Source organism: Apis cerana, linkage group LG8 (genome assembly GCF_029169275.1).
Source record: "Apis cerana isolate GH-2021 linkage group LG8, AcerK_1.0, whole genome shotgun sequence".
NCBI classification, from domain to species: Eukaryota; Metazoa; Arthropoda; class Insecta; order Hymenoptera; family Apidae; genus Apis; species Apis cerana.
In genome coordinates, this window is record NC_083859.1 from 2,250,419 (window position 1) to 2,267,931 (window position 17,513).

Here is a 17,513-nt window from a genome sequence, read left to right on the forward strand (position 1 = left end):
TTACGGAATAAATGTACTAACTGTACATTTATTCCATAAGAAATTAGAGCATTGAATATCCTTTGTATAATAAATTTGAAAATTTACAGTAAATCTTTTGTGAAATAAATAAAGGATAGGCGATAAAAATAATATCAATATATTCATTTAAAAAAATTGTATAAAAAATGCATTTTTACAACAAAGTTACAAACTTTATTAAACGTTGATGCTATGACAATATAACAATTAATACTTTTAATCGCAAATATGAAATATACATATTTATTTTACCGAATCAGTTAACCCATAAATATACCTTTTAACCGTTAATTTCATACCAGCAATTAAAAAAAGCACCTAAGCTAGGCCATACAATAAAACTTATTCGAAATATTATTTCGAAAAACATTGATACTCTATCGAGTATCTAATACCTTGATTGCCAAGAAAATAGATAAATTCGAAATATGAAATTTCAAGTTCGACTATTCATACATTTGTTATAAATATTGTCAACTATTAATTAGAGATGTTGATCAAAATATATTTGTTAATTATAGTAATCATCTTATGGCAAACAGAAAATTCAATAATACTCGATTAAATTTTAAATGATTCAATGATTGATAATAGTAAAGAAAGAGAATACATATAATTAGAAAAAATAACTTTACTAATGAACAATCTATTGTTATTTTTCATAATAATAAGATGAAAATTACAAAAAATAAATTTTTTTTTTGCATGATTATTTTTTTCTATTGCGGCATTTCTTCGAAATATTAAGTTTTGCCTGCCGTTTTTCAAAAAACGGTCAAAGATTTTCTTATTTTTAGAAATACAACAATCTTCAAAGTATTATATCTATTCTGTTACTCTGTTATTATATATTTTCTCACTCTTTTTGAAGTAAATTCAATCAATTTTAAAAATAAAAAACACTACCCTGGAAATTTTAATACTGTCTACTAAAACTTAAAATTTAACAGATCATTATTGTAATATTTAATGCATTTTAAATTGAAGTAATCACTAATGGTTTTATTTTTATTTTTTTCAAAGTCATTGAGATGTAATGAATTCATTTAATTATTATTAATTGTTATTGTTATTCTTATTAATTGTTATTTGAATGTCATAAAATTATTATACTAATTACCGAACGCAACATTTAATAATGCCGAATATTTATATATATACATGACAATTTGTATTTTATGAATGCATGAATTGTCAAAGCTATAATTTCATATTTTGCATCTGCCCTATAAAAACTAATTAAGTTTAATCAGTTATTTTAAATCTTATTTTAAAAAGTTATTTTAATCAGCCACAAATATCATTCAGAACTACAATTGTTATTTACTTTTATGTATGAAATACATATGTCTCTTTTTTATTTCATAAAAAGAAGATATCACATACTGCGGCAAAAGTAGTACTAAATACATTATGAGAAGTAAATTATAAAAATATATCAAATTAAATTATACAAACTAAAAAATCAATTAATTCTTTACCGAAGAGATTAGAATAAATCTCTTATTTTTAGAAATACAACAATCTACTTCTGAAAAATCGTAGATAACCATTTAAATACGTTTTTTAACAACAATCGATGTATATAAATAAACGAAACTAAAAAGAAATAAGAAATATCTTTCTTTTAAACATTTCATTTATGTAAAAGAAAATTTTTTTTTAGAAAAGTTATAATTCTTTGATATATGTATAATGTTAAAAAACAAATCTTTTATCAATATCATACATAAGAAAATTTTCATCAACACGAACGTAATAATATAAATGAAAATATTTTCAATAATTCAAATTTAAATGGAATAGTTAATGATAATGATAAATTTTTTTGAAACATCACAAATTCAAATGTGATGTTTTTTAGAAAGAATTCGATAAATTCTTTTAGCAAAAAAGGTTTTCTTAAATTATTATGGACTCTATTAAAATTTTACATTAGCTTTGAGATGCCCAAAAGTAAATATCATTTAAAGGAAATGAAGAATATGGAGGAAAATGTGAATGATGATCATAACTTGGCATAGACAACGCTGAAAGATTTGATTGCGATCCTACTGGAGAAATATCGGCAGGTGTATCTTCCGTACAATAAACATGTACTGTATCTGAAGCAGCAACAACCTCTATTGCAGATTTATTAACTTTTGAAACTGTCACTGGAACATCCACAGAAGTAACAGTGATGGGAACTGAAGATTCCAATCTATTTGAAATTGGCGTTCTTTGACAGCGTACTAAAATGTTCGATGATTCCGATTGTAATGATTTTTGACTTGTAGACGTTTTGAATGATTGTCTATATCTGTAATATTTAAAAATATTAATATTATAGAAAAATAAGTTCAAAATAAATATAATAATTAATATTAGTATAATGCAAAATGTTAAAGTACCTATTATTTTGTATTCCCATACTAATACATGCAGCCAACAAATCTTCATCATCCTCGTCACCATCGCTCACTTGCTCCTGATCTTTTTCAACTTCTCCATTACTAATTTTTTCTTCCAAAGAATCTAATTTGTTATTTTTATCTAACTCATTCAATAATTCTTTTAGTTCATTCTGAGGTTTGGAAATATTCGTTATTTTCATTTCATCGTCGATAGTTAAAGAACTGAGACTAGTAGCTGTAGAAAATTCAATAGGAGTTGATTCCTCTTTAAATGTGGCAATATCATCCTCAAAAACACTGGTTCTTGGTGCGTGACATTTTGAAAATGCTGAAAATAATAAACTATTAAAAAACTAGGAAAGAATTTAAGAGCATATTCATCGAAATATTCTTTAAACTAAAATTCTTATAATTAATCTTTCACTAACGATCAATAGCATTGCATACATAAATGTCGAACCGATGGTCTTACTGCTTCTTCTGGTATTTTGGTTATAAAATCTGCACATTGATTTTTATGATTATGAGGACTTGGAGGGATAGTTTGTGTAGGTGAATCTGGTAATTCACTCGGAGATACAATCCCACTAGTTCTTCGGCTATTAAACATGAATTCTAGTGTATTATTATTATAAACTTTTTAAAATAATTTATTCTATAATTTGTTCTTTTAAATTACCTGAAATCACTATGAATGGAACTACGATCATCATGTATAGAATGTTGTTCAAATCCACTTAATGAACCCAGAGAACTACAACGAGAAAACATTAAAGGAGTTTGTTCTGCATAATAATCTTGTCTACTGAATGTAACCATTTTTCCTGAAATAATGAATACAATAAAAATACAATTAAAATTTTTTATATTTTAAAAAATTTATAATATAAGCATAATAAACCTTCTTTATCTACAACTCTAGAATTATTTTTTCCTTCTACAGAGCTATCACTTTCATCAGGAATACGTAATATATTAATATTAGTACTAGTTGTAGTATGATCTGCTCTTTCTGAAATTTCTGATATATTATCAGCTTTGTCAGAAGGATCTGTAGAAGATACTTTAGAAATCCCAGTAACATTATTCCTTTGTGTTATTGCACTACCAAGTGAACTTAGAGAATTAGCACGAGATAAGCCATTAGATGTTCCTGTTTGGTAATAATTAAGCAATTTTTCAGAAGAAAGACAAGTAGATTTACATGGTTCAGAAATGGTCTTAGAAACTTCTAATTCCTTTTCAACAAGAAGTGAATGTTCTTCACTACAATTGATTGTCAATGTATGTTCATAATTTGAATCTTCTTTGAGACTAAGTTCAAGAACTTTTTTATTAAGCTTCTTCTGTGAATCAACAGATTCTTTTGTATCTTCAAGGCGCAAATCAGACATAGAAGTTGCAGTTGAAAAATTAAAAGGTGTTTCATATGGAGTTCCTTCAGTACAATATGTTTTTACAGTATCTTCTTGTACACTTCCTGGAAAGTATTCAGCACTCTGTTTTTCGTCATCGTCAGTATCATCCTCGGCATATCGTAAACTATAATCTGTTGGCTGATCAAGATCAGTTTCAGCATAATCTCCAAATAAATCTACTTTGGAATCACGTTCTCCAAATTCTTTTTTACAAGGTCGATCAGTTCGAGAACAGTGCTCAATTGAATGATTTTCAATTACTGCTTTCCTTTCATTATACTTTTTACTATAATCCACTGGTTGTTCAGTCGTCTCATTCTCATATTTTTGTTCATTTCTTTCCATACCGATTAATTTTTTATTTTTTCACAATTTTTTCTTATTTGTAAAAATATTTTTACAAAGAGTTTATAAATTTATCGATTAATTAAAGAAGGAAAAAAAACGAACTTCAAATATGAAGAATAATTATTAAAATTTTGTTTAATAAATTAATGATTAATTATTCTCACCATTCCCAATAAGTTTCGTGTCAACTTTAATCATTTCGCATAGTCGACCATGGTAGACCACACAGTTGACATTGTACAACATTAAATACCAATATATCGATTGCAGCGCAATCTAGGATTGTTAAGCAAATGAAATGAACATACACAAAAACGTGTTCAAATATGTATCAAACGATAAATATTGTATTTTATTTTACAAAATCTTTTTAAATATTTTTAATTAATACGAATATAATATTAAATAAGTCAAAACTGTATAAAGTTTTTTTAATTTTCATATTTATTTTAAGAAAATTTTATAAAAATATAATGAGAATATTTTTTCGAAGATTTTATGGAAAAATATTTTAATATTTTTGCAATCAAATGGAATTTATTGAAACATCTTTTATAAACGATATAAAAAGATTAGTTACAGATTCAATTCAATAATTTTTTTCTTATTATAAGTTTTCCTATTATAATACAATTTAACCTCGTCCTCTTCCTGCTTGAGATCCTCCTGGTTGATTTTGCTGATTAAGCCAAGGTGCAGAACCTGTTCCTCTACCTCTTTGATTTTGACCTCTACCTCTTCCACGAGCTAAAACAAATTAATAAATAAATAAGCAAATTAATTGAACATTTCATAAAACGTTATAAATCAATGAAATAGAAAATATATATTTTATTTAAATATTTGTATATTTTAGAACAAAAATATCTTATAAAAAAAACCTTGGGCACGTAAGATAGCAGATTTTCCTCTGCCTGCGGTTCCTGAACCTTTTCCTCCTGGTCGTTTAAACATTGGCGCGTTCTTCAACATATCTGGTAATATGAGAAATCTAATCTTCGAACCTCTAATATAAACGTTTTCTAATTGCACCTCATGACCATCCCTATAAGTTACAGTAATATTTTGCATTTGACAATTCATATTGTCTTCGGCTTCTATCAATTTGCCGCGATATACTTCGCCAGTATTTGTTTCACAGGTTATGGTATGACCTTCCGCTTCATGGAGTACTTTTATCGGTACTCCGATCGACATTTTGGCTTTTTCTTATACTAATTCAAATAACACACCAAAATTTTTTTTAATTAATTCAAAATTAAAAATTCTTTCGATTAGAAATGTTGAAAAACACATACAAATTATAGACGCACACGATAACCTCTTCTCTATTTTGCCTAACGTTTATACTATGCTTACAGCTCGATACTCACAATAAAGACAACTCAAGCGCATGCGCATTGAATTAATTTATAAACGAGGCGCGAACGAAGTATAATTATTACTTTAATTTTTATTAATTATGTATTATTTATTAAAAATATAAATTAAAAGCATTTTTTAGATTAATTAATTTTTTAAAAATATTTAAATTAATGCGTTATTTTTTTTTTACAAAAAAAAAAGACTAAAATAAGAAAATAGAACAGTTCTATTTTCTATTTTTAAATAATCATATATTTATTGGTCATTAATTTTTGAGTGCTATCAAATTTATGATAACACAATATGAAATAATCATTAAACTAGTGATCTTATCACTAGAATCTTATTTCATGCCAATATTTTTACATATAATTTGAATAAGCAAAAACTTAGTTCGTGCCTTCTATATGTCTTATTGTCCTAAGATTGCATTGCAACTTTTATTTAGTTGCTAAGAATTAACATTAAGAAAATTATTATTAATTTCTTCAATCAATAAATTATATCGATTGATTGAATCAATAAAAATGGCAGACATACTTGAAAGTGCACACTATGTACAATTTTGCAAGCTTGATTAAGCGCCAAATAACTTCATCTGCCGAATCTTTTTCAGGGCGGTAAATTTATATATATATATATATATATATATATATATACATATATATATATTTTTTTTTGTTAAATATACATAAATATAATTAACTATAATTATAAATAGTCAAGAATGATCGTGAGAGAGATCGATATATACGATCAAAGAGAGATTTATAACAAGGAGGTACGTGGAAACGAAAGTAAAAGTCATATGGATCATAGGCGTAGAAACAAATAACACATTAGATAATTTTCTTTCTCATCTACGAAAGAACCTAAGATATACTACATCTAATATATTCTTGTCAAAAGGATGATAAAATCGTAACGATACATGTATGAATAAAGTCGACGTTACTTCTTTCCTTTTAATCGCTTAAATCGTAAATATACTAATATCAATCGTGTAATAATTACAAGCATTGTTACGTCCTTAATATAATCAGCAAAGTACGAACACTGTTTTATCTGTCATTTTCCCGATTCGTTTTATTTTCTCATTTTGAAATTATTTTCTTTACTTTCATTCATTCGATCGTTCATACTCTCATTTGTTCTTCATTTTTTCTTTCTCTGTGTATCTACGAATATGTCATCATTGTCATTCATTCATCATAGACAAAATTCTACTTCCAATAATATCATGATACAATCTTAGAAAAATATGCTATGCCTAAAATAGGATGAAGGCCTGAAGGCAACCATTCCGTCGATATTATTGATAATCGGTGTGCGTACCTCCTCTTTATACGTGATTTCAATTTAGCTGATACTTTTTTTTCCCTTCTAAGATGTGCGCCAAAACGAATATTTATTGCGTAACCAATCTCAAGAAAGCAATTGCAAGCTTATTTTTTTCTTCTCAACAATTATTAGGATTTTTCTACCGCAAAAAATGTTAAATAATAATCGTATAATTTCAATATGCTTATATAAATAACATTTTTAGTTTCTTTCGTTGGACAATTAAAATTCATTTTAAGTGAACATAATTTAATTATAATAATGATATATTAATATTATTTATCAATTGACAGATTAAAAAAAAATAATAATAAATTATAAATTTGTATTATAAAATTTAAATTATAATTATATCTTAGCATTATTTGTAAAAAAAAAAAAGTGAAAAATATGTAATCTCAACAAAGTATAATTTTTTTCAATTATAACAGTTATATCGAAACAATACGATTTTTATTTTTAACATTTTTTTTATATGATGATTACAAAAATTGAAAAATTGTGATGACTAAAAAAGTCTCACTCTGTACACATAATAATATATTGTCCATAGACGTTATGTATTGTTTATATGTATGTGTCTGTGTATGGAATCATGGTAATTGTAGAATATATGTAAAGTTCTATTACGAGCAAGATCCTTCTTATTTTTCAAAAGTATACAATTATCTACTATTATAAAATAAGGACCATCCATAACGTGGCACTGAAATTAAGAACGATTCACTTTATTCTATTAACGTAATTAATACAAGGATTTCTTCTTTCTTTGTATTTCATAATTTTTCGTTTCGATAGTTTTTCTTTATCGCTATATCGGCTATCACGCAAAACTTCAAAGGACGAAGGATCGATAATCGATTAGAAAGAAAACAAAGAAAAACAATGAAACAATTATTTTTAAAGACAGCAAAAACATGGTGGTATGATACACAGTGTGGTTTTCGTCTGTCTCTCTTTCTTTCCATGTTTTCATTCATTCATTCATTCATTTGTTCATTCGTTTGTTCATTCGTTCATTCGTTCATTCGTTCGTTCATCCGTTCATTCGTTCATTCGTTCGTTCATCCGTTCATTCTCTCTCTCTCTCTCTCTCTCTCTCTCTCTCTCTCTCTCTCTCTCTCTCTCTCTCTCTCTCTCTCTCTCTCTCTTCTCGCTTGTCTTTAAAATCATAAAAGACCCAATGTGACGACTATCGATTTTTCACAAAAAAGACAACGATACGCGGGAAAAGCAATTCTGAAAATTCACGAAGCAACAAGGACAATTGTTATTTTCCTTGTTTTTTTTCCTTTTTCTTTTTTTTTTTTTTTACAACAAATTGCTTCGTACAACAATATGTTTTTGAGTTTTTTTAATAGAAGCGACATAAAACTCAATACCTACTTCTTTTTCTCTTTCTCAACTACGATCTAGTCTAAGAAGAGTCAGAGACACGCTGAACAAAAGATTGAAACTTATATCTTTTATATGTTTTCCTTTTTTATGATTTTTTTTTTGTTTTATTAAAAAGTATTGCAACACGGAAGGAAATGGTTAAGATGAACGGAGAAATATTCTTTTTATAAATTGATATAACAGGGCCGATAGTCGTCCCTTCGTCGAGGGGCCTCTCATTTGTTATTATTTTTCTTTTGTTTTTGTATCTGGCTGATCTTTAGACGTTTCATCATACAAAGTGTATTTTAGCACCAATATAACAAATTTTATTTAGAAGATTAGAAAAAAAAATAAGAAAACCGATTGAATGAATCACGTGACACAACCTAATTTTATTTTGGAAATATCATTCTGATGATCAGATGAATATTACATCTCTATTTTGTTTTTTTTCTTTTTTTTGTGATGATTCATAAACACATGGCATAAATAATTGATTTGCGATATAGTTTGAAACATATTTAATAAGGAATAATGCTTGGTTATATTCACGTGAAATTGGACATAAACACACAGTACTACTTATACTTCATTGCATTATTTATGAATCAATAGACTAATATACTTAATAATTATTAGACTAATTATTAACCTAGGATTGTGATCACCCATCAACGTCAGCCACTACCTAAGCAACATTCCTTCTTTCTTTTTAGATATTACGAACGAAACAGAGAGAGAGAAATAGATTATATACATATAAAAAATTTTCTTTGTTCCTCTCTTTCGTTCGCTCTCTCTCTTGATTCAAAAACCCGGAACTCCCGATGAACGTCTCAGAACATGACCGACCAAGACTGCACCAAGAATTCTCATATTTTTTATTCCTAAAGCTAAATCTAAAAAAAAAAAAGAAGAAAGAAAAAAGAAAAAAAAAAGAAAAAACAAACACTTCCATACACGAATTTTGCATTTCTTTTTTAAGTAAATTAATAAACATAAGATAAAATAATAATAAATTGTAATAGATAATAATAAGGTAATAAGTAAACTGGCAGCAGTTAGAACCAAATATATTCTCGATTAAAACTCTCGCTTAGATGACAATCTGACATGGCACTAACATCCAAAATTTTCTCAAAGCATTCGTACACGCGGCACGCACTCTAATTTCTATTTCTTTGTTTGTTTTTCTTTTTTTGCTTTTCGTTTTAATCTTTCTTTTCTATTTATGTTTCATTCTTCCTTCGGAAAATTTCGTCTATACTTTCGGCGATCCTATATATTTGCATATCATGTACAAACCAATTTTTTTTTTTTAAATTTTCATTCTCTCATGTTTTTCTTTTCTATCTCTCTCGCATAAATTCATACTTTCATTCTTAACTGTTCTAACACATTTACTACAGTTTCTTTCTCTCTCTTACTCTCATACTCTTTCATACTAATTTCCTATTTCCTTTCGTTCACAATCCTTACATTCATCCGTCTCGCCCCTCGACGTGCAATCAGCTGCCAGATAATTTATCTCGATTTTCTCCGTTTTTTTTGTTTTATATTCTGTTTTGTTTATATAGTTATATAACCATTTTCCCAACGATCTACGCACTAAATAGTTCAAATTTTTTGCACTTTTTCACCAACAACAACTGGATTGTTGCGCCGAATCTCTTGAGCGCCCATTTCTCTATAATCAAATTTGCAATCGTGCTTGTCACTGTATCGATGCACAGAGCAGAACAGTCCTCCACAACGACATTCAAATCCTGTTAAAAGATCAAATTAGTAAAATTAATTTAAAATATTTTCCTCAATTTATCATATACATACCCGTCAGACCAACTTTTTTGCGACACACGGCGCAACGATTTTTCTTCTTCTTAGATTCTTTGTCAGTCTCTTTGCCATCAAAGCAATCATCTGCATCCCCACTACTCACAGATCCTTCTGCTACCGCTCCACTGCTTACACCTACTTCATTTTCTTGATCCTCCCTATTTATCTGATAAGGAACAGAAATTAAAAATATATAAATTATTAAATAATACATTTACATCATGTTAAAACTTTATTAATAATTTCTAATTTTTTTATTTTTAATTAGATCCAAATTTAAAATAATACTATTAATATTTTTATAATTTATTTTTGTATAATTTAATTATAATTTTTGTATAAATTTAATTTATGCAAAACTTACTTCTTTGGGATTGGGTAGATCTGTTGTTGATTGAGGTATGGTAGGAATGGTAGGTTGGGCTGTATTTCCTGTAGCTGCAGGACTACCGAAACCGCCCTGCAACGTACCAGCGTTACCAGAGACGGTCTGTGATGTTGGTACAGTGGCAGCTGATACAGGAGGTTGCTGCTTCTTTTTTAGATTTTCTTTATAACAAAGAGAACAAAGGCCATCTGTGGCTGGAGAGCCATAAAATCCACAACCGCTGCGACATAGAGCTTGCATAGGATTAGATTCTCGCTCCATTTTCTTTGTTTATCTCAATAGAACCTCAATGATTGAACAAGTTCTTATTTTTATCCTATTTGCAATTACTCGAAAGAATATCGAGCAAGTTGCAATCAACTAAGTAGGAGATAATTAATCTTGTCTTGCCACAGCTCGCTCTCCAGTTGTTCCTTCACGACCGTGTGTCACCATACATTCACCTATTAAAAATACTTATTTAGCATTTCTTTGTTTTTATGATATTATTTACATATAATCTTAAATTAATATTATTCAATAAAATTTAATAAATAAATTAAATTTTTCCACTGAAGTAAAAAAAAAAAAGAATAATAGAACAATAAAAGAACAATAATAAAGTAATACATAAAATAATTTTATCTAAAAAAGACAAAACACAAATGTTATAGTATATATTTTTAAAAATTTTTACATAGATATGTAATTATTGTTAAAAAAATGCAATTTATAATAAATTATAAAATATAATAATTAATGAAAACCGTTTCCAATGAATTAAATTTCATTGACAGTTATAAAAAAAATGAGAAAAATGTAATTATCACTACACCATAATAGACACGTTACATTAGATGAGAAACATCGTCAACCACATCTGTGCTGTCTCAAAGAAATTAGACGCACAGATTTTCATGACGAATTTTCATTTGCACACACACGCGTATATATATACACAACGGAATCTATACATAGAATAGAGAAATCATCAGCAGAGCAGCAACGATATCTTGAGACAAGGGCCGTTCCCTCGTGTAGAACAGTTTTGTCTTGAGAAGGAGAAAAGGAGAGAAAGAGAGAGTATATGTAATTCCTCCAAGGGCAAATAAAACCAAGAAATTGGACAACGAAAAGCAAACAATTGACGATGATGGATAATAGAAAAAAATAAAGGAAAAGAAAAAGGATTAAAAGGTTGGAATTTTTAACGCGTTGTCATTATTGTCTGATTTTCGTATTCGCAATAAAATCCAAATGGAAGAGGCGTGATCAGGGGAAACGTGATATTACTCACTTTCCAACACGCAGTCGTGTCGCAACCAACGCACAACATGGAGTAAGAATTCGTTCGAGGCATTTAAGTAGGTTCTTCGTCTATCCTTATCGTGTTAAGACACGTTAGATGACGTGCAGTTACGACCGATAGTCGACCGTCGGTCGGGAGAGCTCTCTTCCCTTCTGACTTGTGCTTTGTAATTCTCGGCGGCGCAATTCTCGCTTTGGCCACTCTCGATGCGCGCGTTCGCTTTGTCTCTTAAGACCCTTCTCTCTCTCCACAACTAAAACGAAATGTTACCAAATAACTCTTTCTCTCTTCCTTTCTTTCCTTCTCGTTCTCTCTCTTTCTTGCTCTTTGTATGCAACTTCGCGCTCGAGCGCTCGATATTACTTCAATCTGAGGAACCTGCAAGGACGGAGGAGAAACAACGATAACGACACGACGGGTCGAATGTTTTCATGATGGCGATCGTTTGGACGTACAGCCTCTGGGCGAACGTACAACCAACGACACAACGCGCACACTTGCACGATAAGGTTAGGTACTATGAAACATAATTTACTGAAGCCTTTTATCCAACACAAACGTTTGAAATTTAAAAATTTGAGTGCTTTATTGTTTTTTTCTTTATACACTTCAAATATGCAAAAAATATGAAGAAATAGAAAATTTAGTTGATAATTTAGATAATACTTAAATTTCCGCCATTTATTTTCGTCGCTATTTTTCTCTTTCTTACTTAAATACAAATATATATACACGACTCATTCATTTCTCCTTTTTATTCTGCGCTTGCGTATATACGATCGTTCTTTATGTCATAATTTTTTCAATCTTTTGCAATTTTTTCTGAAATGGTTTAACAATAAAAACAATTTTTCATAGACAATTCATAATTAATACGCACTTCTATGGAATAGAATACATTGATACTATTTTTTGTCAGGAACACTATGTGATGTATTTAGCATATTTCTCAAACAAATCTGTAGATGTCGTAGCGTTATTTCTCGATATTATCTATATAATATAATGTAATTAAAACTATATGTTATTTAATATATGCCAACAAAAATAAAATGAAAGATTAGAAAAAGTTTATTATTTTATTTTCAATATCTTTATTTCAAAAAATATTTTATTTTTAATTTAATAAATTCAATAGCAAAAAATTCATTTACATTTATATTTATATAATTTATTATGTTTAATAAAGAAATATAGTAACTGTCTATTAAATTTAAATGATGAGATAATTACATTTTTTTATGTTTTTTCAATTTTTTCAATTTTATTTTTTTTAATATACTTACAAATTTTCTTTCATACATCTATGTTTAAGAAAAAATTTTACGTACAAATAAATAAAGCAAAATGGAAATTAATATTTTAATTATAAAATTAACATGATTGCTTCAAATAATTAAAGAAAAAAATCTCAATATCAAATATTAATATATTAACTATAAAGCATTCGACCTGTTGCTCTAGTTGTTTAACGAAGCATAGAAAGAATACATTTATTTCTAAAATAAATATTAAAAAAATATTAACTAATATAATTTATTGTTATTTCAATGGAAATTTTCTACAGTGAAAGTACAAAAACAGGATTAAAATCCATTAGTTTTTCATAGTTCATGACGTCACTATAATAATTGAAAGTTAAATCAAATGTAAAAAAACGTATCAGGAAGTTTATAAAGAAGAAAAGATATATAAAAAAAAATTTTCCCATTTGATCATATTTAATGTTTAAATGCAAATGCTTTATTTTTGTGTCTCGTTACATATGATAACCTTGTTACGTGACTTTGCTTTATTCAGATATATAATTTATTTCTTTATATTCCAAATTATTTAAATATTTAAAAATTTACCAATGAATATTTAGAAAATAATGGAAAATAATATTATAAAATAATATTATGAATTAGCAAATTGTTAAAATTAATAAAGTAAAAATGATTAATAACAAAAAATCTAAACTATCAAATAAAAATTTTTGTTTACATTTGAATATAATAATAAATTAAAAATAAATTTTTATATATTAAAATATTATAATATATAATTGAAAATATTTTTTGAGTTTTAATATTAATCACAATCGTATAATAAATATCTAATCGCTCTAATATAAACCATTTAAAATAATACTTTAATGCATTTTTTATATATTAAAAGTACTTAAATATCAATAATTTTTAAACTCCTAAATATTTATATTTCAATATTCAAATCAACAAATATTAGTTATTTTTAAAAATATTTAATTTTTAATAATAATAAATACAATAACATATATAAGACATGAAAAATTCTTAAATCAAATTATTTAATTTATTTACAACAAAATTTAATATATATATAAGTATTCAAGAAATTTTATTTTTATAAACAACATGATAAAAAATTATTTAATAATATTTTTAAACATTGATATATTTTTAAGACGCATCATTTGATTATATCTTTAATAATATATTTAATATAATATAATATAATATAATATATTTTTTTAATAATCAAATGTTTAAACACTTTTTTATTGATAAATATATTTTTTTATTTAAATAAATAAATAATTAAAATTTTCAAAGAAGTTACAAGATAAAAATGTTTTAAGACAAAAATTTTATAAACTCAAATTACCTTATACATTTAATTTTATGTAATTATAAAATTTTTTCTCGAAAATTCAAATAAACTTAATAAATAATTTTTTTAAGATATTTATTTCACACAAATTGCTTTGAAAGATTATTAATCATTATTTTTAATTAGCATAAAACATTCTTGATCTAATATTCGGACATAACGTATTTATCATACTGTCAATAACAACAGCTGATATAACCAATTAAAAACGATTTTAATGAAAGTATTATTTACACAAGCAAATAAAATAGAAATACTTTCTAACGGAAAGTAACTAGCTAGTTCATTAAATATGCGCGCAAATTTGGTATGCCAATCTCATTCAGAAATGATATTTAATTTCGATTTTAAATGTGATTGTCTCCATGTTTGACTCATTTCTAGATAATGACGCGTTTTCATTTCCCGTTTTACTTATCTACATTCATTTTTGTTTGAAATAGAAATGTTTATGTATTCTTCGAAAATCGAAACAATGAAAATTACTAATCGTTACCACCACTTCAAAACAAATAGTCACCATACACGTCATTGTACAAATCGCGTTGATTTACTTACACGATTTAGTTACTTGTTTATACTAAAGCAACTGTTAAACAATTTAAATTTATTAAATGTATTTACATAATATATACACATGAAAATATAATACATAAGTATTTTTCTTAATTCGAAGTTGTGCAATGATATATAACAAATAATCGATTATTTATAAAAATATGCGATAATATATATTATTGTATTAAATGTAATTGATTTTTATATATTAAAAATAAATAAATATAATAATTTTAATTGATTTTTAAATATAAACAAAATTTTATAAAACATGAATTTGACCTTGATATAATCTTAAAAACATTGAGAATCGATTAATGGAAATGATTAAAATTAATAAATAAAATAAAAAATAGTAAAATAAGAAATTGAAATCAGCAATAAATTTAATAAATATTAATCATAGACTCCAATCTTTACAAATATAATTGTGAAATATGCAATAAAATTATGCAAAAAAATTATAAAATATTCTAAAAGTTTATTTTAATTATAAAAGTTATCTTTATTAAATTTAACTTAAATAACTTAAGATAAAAATACTAAATTCAATTAAAATAAAACAAAAAAAGATGATGGGTAAGGACGATCTAAAATTGTACTTGCAATTGTATTTTGGTTGTCAGTCAGCTATATTCTATTCTCTTATTGTTCTTATGAAATTCAACTATACAGTCCAATGACACGTGGTAAGAATATCTTTTAAAGTACGACGTATATGGTCGATGATTTTAAATCGCATCCGTTGAAAACGATAAACGTCTGACTCATGTTCTGTCGAAAATGATGTTTTATAAAAAATTATATTTATAATTTGAAACATGTGAAAAATTTATTAAAAAAAGAAATTGTCATAATTAAAAATACACGAATAAGATTATCTGTGCGCGCAAATTAATATTAATGATTGATGAAATTTTCCTACGAAAGCTATCATATACGATATTACTTTGCTTATAATTCTTCATGCAGCCATTTTACAATATCACTCATCACCAGCGGAAGAAAGCGAGGTGTGGCTCGGGTGAGGTTAATCTACATTGACATACAGCATCAACCTAATCGTTTCTATTGCAACACTTACCTAACAGAATTTTTTTTTAATCAAATTTCAAGTAAATGCATTAATTTTATGTCGTTAGTGAGCAATTAAATCATAAAATTCATAAAAAATTGCCAAGCAATAAAATGATAAACTTTTTGTCTTTGTTGGTACTATTGTCTATCATATACACTCGATCTGTATCTCGAATCATGAATGCCATCTATAGATTTTCCGAAATAAAAGTTATTTCTTATAGTTATTTCTTAATATTTCGAGAGGTTATATCGACTTGATTACATGCGCGATATAGAAAGGAATAGCTAGATTGCTCAACATTCACTTATAGAGATAGTAGTGAAATTTAAAACAAACCTCAATTCATTTAAAATGATGGAAGTTTTTGGATTGTTTTGATTATCAATAGATAAAAGCTCTAAAAAATTTAATTGTATTCTAACGAATTTTAAACATTTTAGAGAAGAAGAAAATCATAACCTCAGAACGCCATCTAAATTTATAACTTATTTGAAATTGCAATGAATTTTTAATTTGAAAATGATATAAACATATTTAAAAATTCGATTTAATACTTATATTCTCTGACTAACATAACAAAAAAGAATAACAATTATTAGAAGTACATGGAATACAAAGGGTTAAAGGAAGGGATTTAAGATCAGTGCGGATGTGGATGTATAAAAGGGGTATGAAAATCGCGGCAGGGGAGGCTAAAATGTGTAAGTGTGCATTTGCGCTTGAATCGCGTCGGCGCTGCTATCGTATAGATACATACGCATGCATCTACGCACGCAACACGCAGTCAAGAAACACGAAGAAATAGAATGAGTATTAAATATATGATTCTCATTCTTAAGAATACGCACCTAGTTAGAAATTGCGTTGTTTCCTTTATTCCATATAATATGTATTCTACGTTGCGTCGGACATCTTTTTATGAAGAGAAACGCCAAGATAAAGGATTAAGAGAAGAGTGCAAAGCGAATGGAACGAATCAAGAACCAAGCTAGATTTCACCGTGGTCAGACGAAAAAATAGCGTATGGTTACGCGAACGTATTTCACAGGTATTCGATAAAAATAGTCGTCGTTGATGAGCGAGTAGTGTGATTGCGACACTTACCAAGAGCTGTTGCGGTGTAGCAGGGCGCAATATGTCAGCTGACTTGACGTGTGACCGATCGTAATCCTGCACCAATATCCGACATAATTCTTAGCCGAACATCAGTTCCTTCAGTTACAAATCTAGTTAGTTTTAGTTACTGTTCTGCGATCCACACTCACAAAACACAAATATCGTCTATCTAATAAACTAGTTTTTGCACCAAACTTTGAATTATAAGATAGACGAACCAAAGCTGCGGCCACGGGAACAAATACTGCCAATGACTGGTGTAAAGTTAGATCTCTTACCCTCTCCCACTCTGTGCACAAAGTATTCAGAACCAGGACTAGCAATCTCAAACGGAAACTGCGTT

The 17,513-nt window shown here is 27.2% G+C and overlaps 3 protein-coding genes across 12 annotated transcripts; all 3 read right to left on the reverse strand.

Moving 5' to 3' along the window:
- Nucleotides 1-172: 172 nt before the first annotated feature.
- LOC108002880 (adenomatous polyposis coli protein) lies at nt 173-4,440 on the reverse strand. The gene is made up of 5 exons (XM_017064850.3): nt 3,319-4,440; nt 3,097-3,241; nt 2,865-3,016; nt 2,415-2,745; nt 173-2,323 (listed from the first exon to the last, which is right to left on the reverse strand). Exons 1-5 carry the CDS (start codon nt 4,178-4,180, stop codon nt 1,957-1,959), a joined length of 1,857 nt encoding a protein of 618 aa, XP_016920339.1. The 5' UTR covers nt 4,181-4,440; the 3' UTR covers nt 173-1,956.
- A 260-nt stretch (nt 4,441-4,700) lies between these two features.
- Nucleotides 4,701-6,226, reverse strand: LOC108003441 (small nuclear ribonucleoprotein Sm D3). 2 transcript variants are annotated; one of them, XM_017065682.3, is made up of 3 exons: nt 5,482-6,226; nt 5,065-5,397; nt 4,701-4,930 (listed from the first exon to the last, which is right to left on the reverse strand). In XM_017065682.3, exons 2-3 carry the CDS (start codon nt 5,378-5,380, stop codon nt 4,818-4,820), a joined length of 429 nt encoding a protein of 142 aa, XP_016921171.1. In that variant the 5' UTR covers nt 5,381-5,397; nt 5,482-6,226; the 3' UTR covers nt 4,701-4,817. The 2 variants fall into 2 exon arrangements, with proteins under 2 accessions (XP_016921171.1, XP_016921170.1); XM_017065681.3 differs by having other exon boundaries at nt 5,065-6,226.
- A 1,370-nt stretch (nt 6,227-7,596) lies between these two features.
- Nucleotides 7,597-17,503, reverse strand: LOC108003431 (AN1-type zinc finger protein 5). 9 transcript variants are annotated; one of them, XM_062078026.1, is made up of 6 exons: nt 17,159-17,421; nt 16,903-17,042; nt 11,770-12,034; nt 10,470-10,936; nt 10,100-10,271; nt 7,597-10,035 (listed from the first exon to the last, which is right to left on the reverse strand). In XM_062078026.1, exons 4-6 carry the CDS (start codon nt 10,752-10,754, stop codon nt 9,887-9,889), a joined length of 606 nt encoding a protein of 201 aa, XP_061934010.1. In that variant the 5' UTR covers nt 10,755-10,936; nt 11,770-12,034; nt 16,903-17,042; nt 17,159-17,421; the 3' UTR covers nt 7,597-9,886. The 9 variants fall into 9 exon arrangements, with proteins under 9 accessions (XP_061934010.1, XP_061934011.1, XP_061934012.1 ...); XM_062078027.1 differs by having other exon boundaries at nt 11,770-12,159; XM_062078028.1 differs by having other exon boundaries at nt 16,903-16,966; nt 17,159-17,415.
- Nucleotides 17,504-17,513: the final 10 nt, after the last annotated feature.

Bases quoted from the DNA above. Each gene is read 5' to 3' on its own strand.
- LOC108002880 (XM_017064850.3), bottom strand. From the start codon at position 4,180: ATGGAAAGAAATGAACAAAAATATGAGAATGAGACGACTGAACAACCA. The intron at 3,017-3,096 runs GTAATTTAAAAG...CATGTTTAATAG, and splicing joins TCCATTCATAGTGATTTCAG to CCGAAGAACTAGTGGGATTG. The intron at 2,324-2,414 runs GTACTTTAACAT...TAAATATTACAG, and splicing joins ATGGGAATACAAAATAATAG to ATATAGACAATCATTCAAAA.
- LOC108003441 (XM_017065682.3), bottom strand. From the start codon at position 5,380: ATGTCGATCGGAGTACCGATAAAAGTACTCCATGAAGCGGAAGGTCAT. The intron at 4,931-5,064 runs GTTTTTTTTATA...AATTTGTTTTAG, and splicing joins TGCTATCTTACGTGCCCAAG to CTCGTGGAAGAGGTAGAGGT.
- LOC108003431 (XM_017065673.3), bottom strand. From the start codon at position 10,754: ATGGAGCGAGAATCTAATCCTATGCAAGCTCTATGTCGCAGCGGTTGT. The intron at 10,272-10,469 runs GTAAGTTTTGCA...GTTCCTTATCAG, and splicing joins ATCTACCCAATCCCAAAGAA to ATAAATAGGGAGGATCAAGA. The intron at 10,036-10,099 runs GTATGTATATGA...ATCTTTTAACAG, and splicing joins CAAAAAAGTTGGTCTGACGG to GATTTGAATGTCGTTGTGGA.